The sequence below is a fragment of the Camelina sativa genome, chromosome 16 (genome assembly GCF_000633955.1).
Source record: "Camelina sativa cultivar DH55 chromosome 16, Cs, whole genome shotgun sequence".
NCBI lineage: Eukaryota > Viridiplantae > Streptophyta > Magnoliopsida > Brassicales > Brassicaceae > Camelina > Camelina sativa.
In genome coordinates this window covers 14,259,140-14,261,136 of record NC_025700.1, presented here as the reverse complement: position 1 = coordinate 14,261,136, position 1,997 = coordinate 14,259,140, and the positions used below count along the sequence as shown (strand labels likewise).

Genomic DNA, 1,997 nt, shown 5'->3' with positions numbered 1-1,997 from the left:
GTGAGATAATTCCAACAAGTAAATGTTAGTTATGTTTGTAGCCTATGCCTATTCATCTTCAGTTAATAGTTCTTTAACTCTTGGCTTCTTGCTGATAACGACAGAAATTGCCAATCTAAATGCATATACGCAACCTACCATTGGAAATATTAAGTCCCGGTACAATGTTCTTTTATATAATATGTTGATTGCATCTGTCGACTTCCTTTGCGACATATATCAACATCTTTCTTATTCTAATTGAAAATTGAGTTTAGATATTGTATTTTACGTCTATCTCTATCTCATGGAACATATGTCATATGTGCGAGTTGTGGTTCTCGGTATAGGAAACTGGTTTAATGAGCTAGAGGTAATCGGTACGGTGTAAGATTTTTGCTTTGACATGGTGTTGAAATGATATTTCTAGGTAAAAAATCTCCAGAGATATATATGTCATAGATTTGGCACAATAATCTTAGGTGTGAATGTACGAGAAACGAGTTTAAAACATGACATATATATGTCATAGATCTTCAAACCAAACATGTTTGGAAAGCTACGTACCGTTTCAAATTTTTGGACGCATTTTTGATCACTCCAATCAAAGTTTTGGATAAAAAGATATAGCACTACTGTATTACTAATTTGTGGCTATCTTCTCTTTTTGCCACACACAACCACAATTCAATTTTTTTTTTTTTTTTTGGTTAAAGAACCAAACCCGTGGCTGTGGTTATGAGGGAAACTATCTATTTGTTGCCTTTGATAGCTACTTGTTGTGGACGGACCACTGACTACCACCGACGGGCGTAGCACGGATTGGCCGTGGGTGGCCTAATGTTTGTGGCGAATATAGTCAAGCATGCATGACAGCATGAATATTATTCTCTGTGAAAATATGGTCATGATCGGCTCTTAGAATGATGTGATATAAGCTATAGCAAATAACATGACTAACAAAAAATATCTAACAAATAGTATATAAAACAATGGCTCTGATGTCTTGCTAGCTCATCCCAAAATTGACAATGAAATAACCCAAAATTCTAAGTATTTAAGTATAATAATTTTAAACTCTGCCTTTGTCCACAAAAAAAAAAAACTCTCTTTTTTTTCAAATTAGTATGATCATAATTATTTTTTTTGTTATCTATTTGGTGACATAATTAAAGGAATTGGGCTAGGCTTATATTATCTATTTTGATTTAAGTAGCATAATTTTTCTAGTTTAGTAAGCTCATTTTTAGACATGATTTTCTTGTCTTCTCAAATGGGCCTTATTAAGAAAGTGATTAAAAGTCTAGCCAATTCCTTTAATTAGGCTGAATCACAATTATGGCTTTTGTGGAGGGGACATTATATACACCAAATTGTACACAAGGGCTTGTACTTTCGTCGTTTACGTTTACGTTTTCGCTCCACTCTTATAACTTCCACCTTCCCTGTTGGAAGTCAACTCCCTTTCGTCTGAGAATTATAACATCAATGGATTGTAATTAGTCCTATAGAAGAGGCTCAAGTTTGGCCGAGAGTATGGTTTTGCTATCTAGAGTGGGACAATCATATATATTAGTTATCGGATGTGGTATTTTGAGTTTTGAAAATTTAGTTACCATGATGGCCGGTCCAAATCTATTTATTTTTCATATTATATTGACAAAAGTCACAAAAAAACATGTAAATCGCTCTTCCCTAAATTGATGCCAATGTCCAAAATTATATAGCACTTATCATTTTTCTTCTACTTGTATGTCTTTTTAAATAGGCAAATGTGTAACTAGGCTTCATCAAAAGACCAACCATATGAGACAAAGAGTAATAACAATAGAATACATAATTTATTTTAATGAGAAGCCTCTGGATAATTTATGAATTATAATAACGATTTTTAAACTCAGAAGAAGAACTATGCGGTGTTCCAATTAAAAGAAGTAACGAAGATATCTCTGCGCTCTTTAGCAAAACCGGTCACCTGGCTGGTCGCTCATGTTAGCAGCATTGGGTATCTCGAAGTG

General features: G+C 33.8%; 1 protein-coding gene across 1 annotated transcript in view; it reads right to left on the bottom strand.

Moving 5' to 3' along the window:
• LOC104750532 (probable methyltransferase At1g27930) overlaps positions 1,787-1,997 on the bottom strand; it is a 2,130-nt gene continuing 1,919 nt past the window's right edge. Inside the window, exon 2 of the mRNA XM_010472337.2 lies at positions 1,787-1,988. Within this exon, the coding sequence (XP_010470639.1) occupies positions 1,938-1,988 (51 nt within the window). The 3' untranslated portion in view covers positions 1,787-1,937. The remainder of the gene's footprint in view (positions 1,989-1,997) is intronic.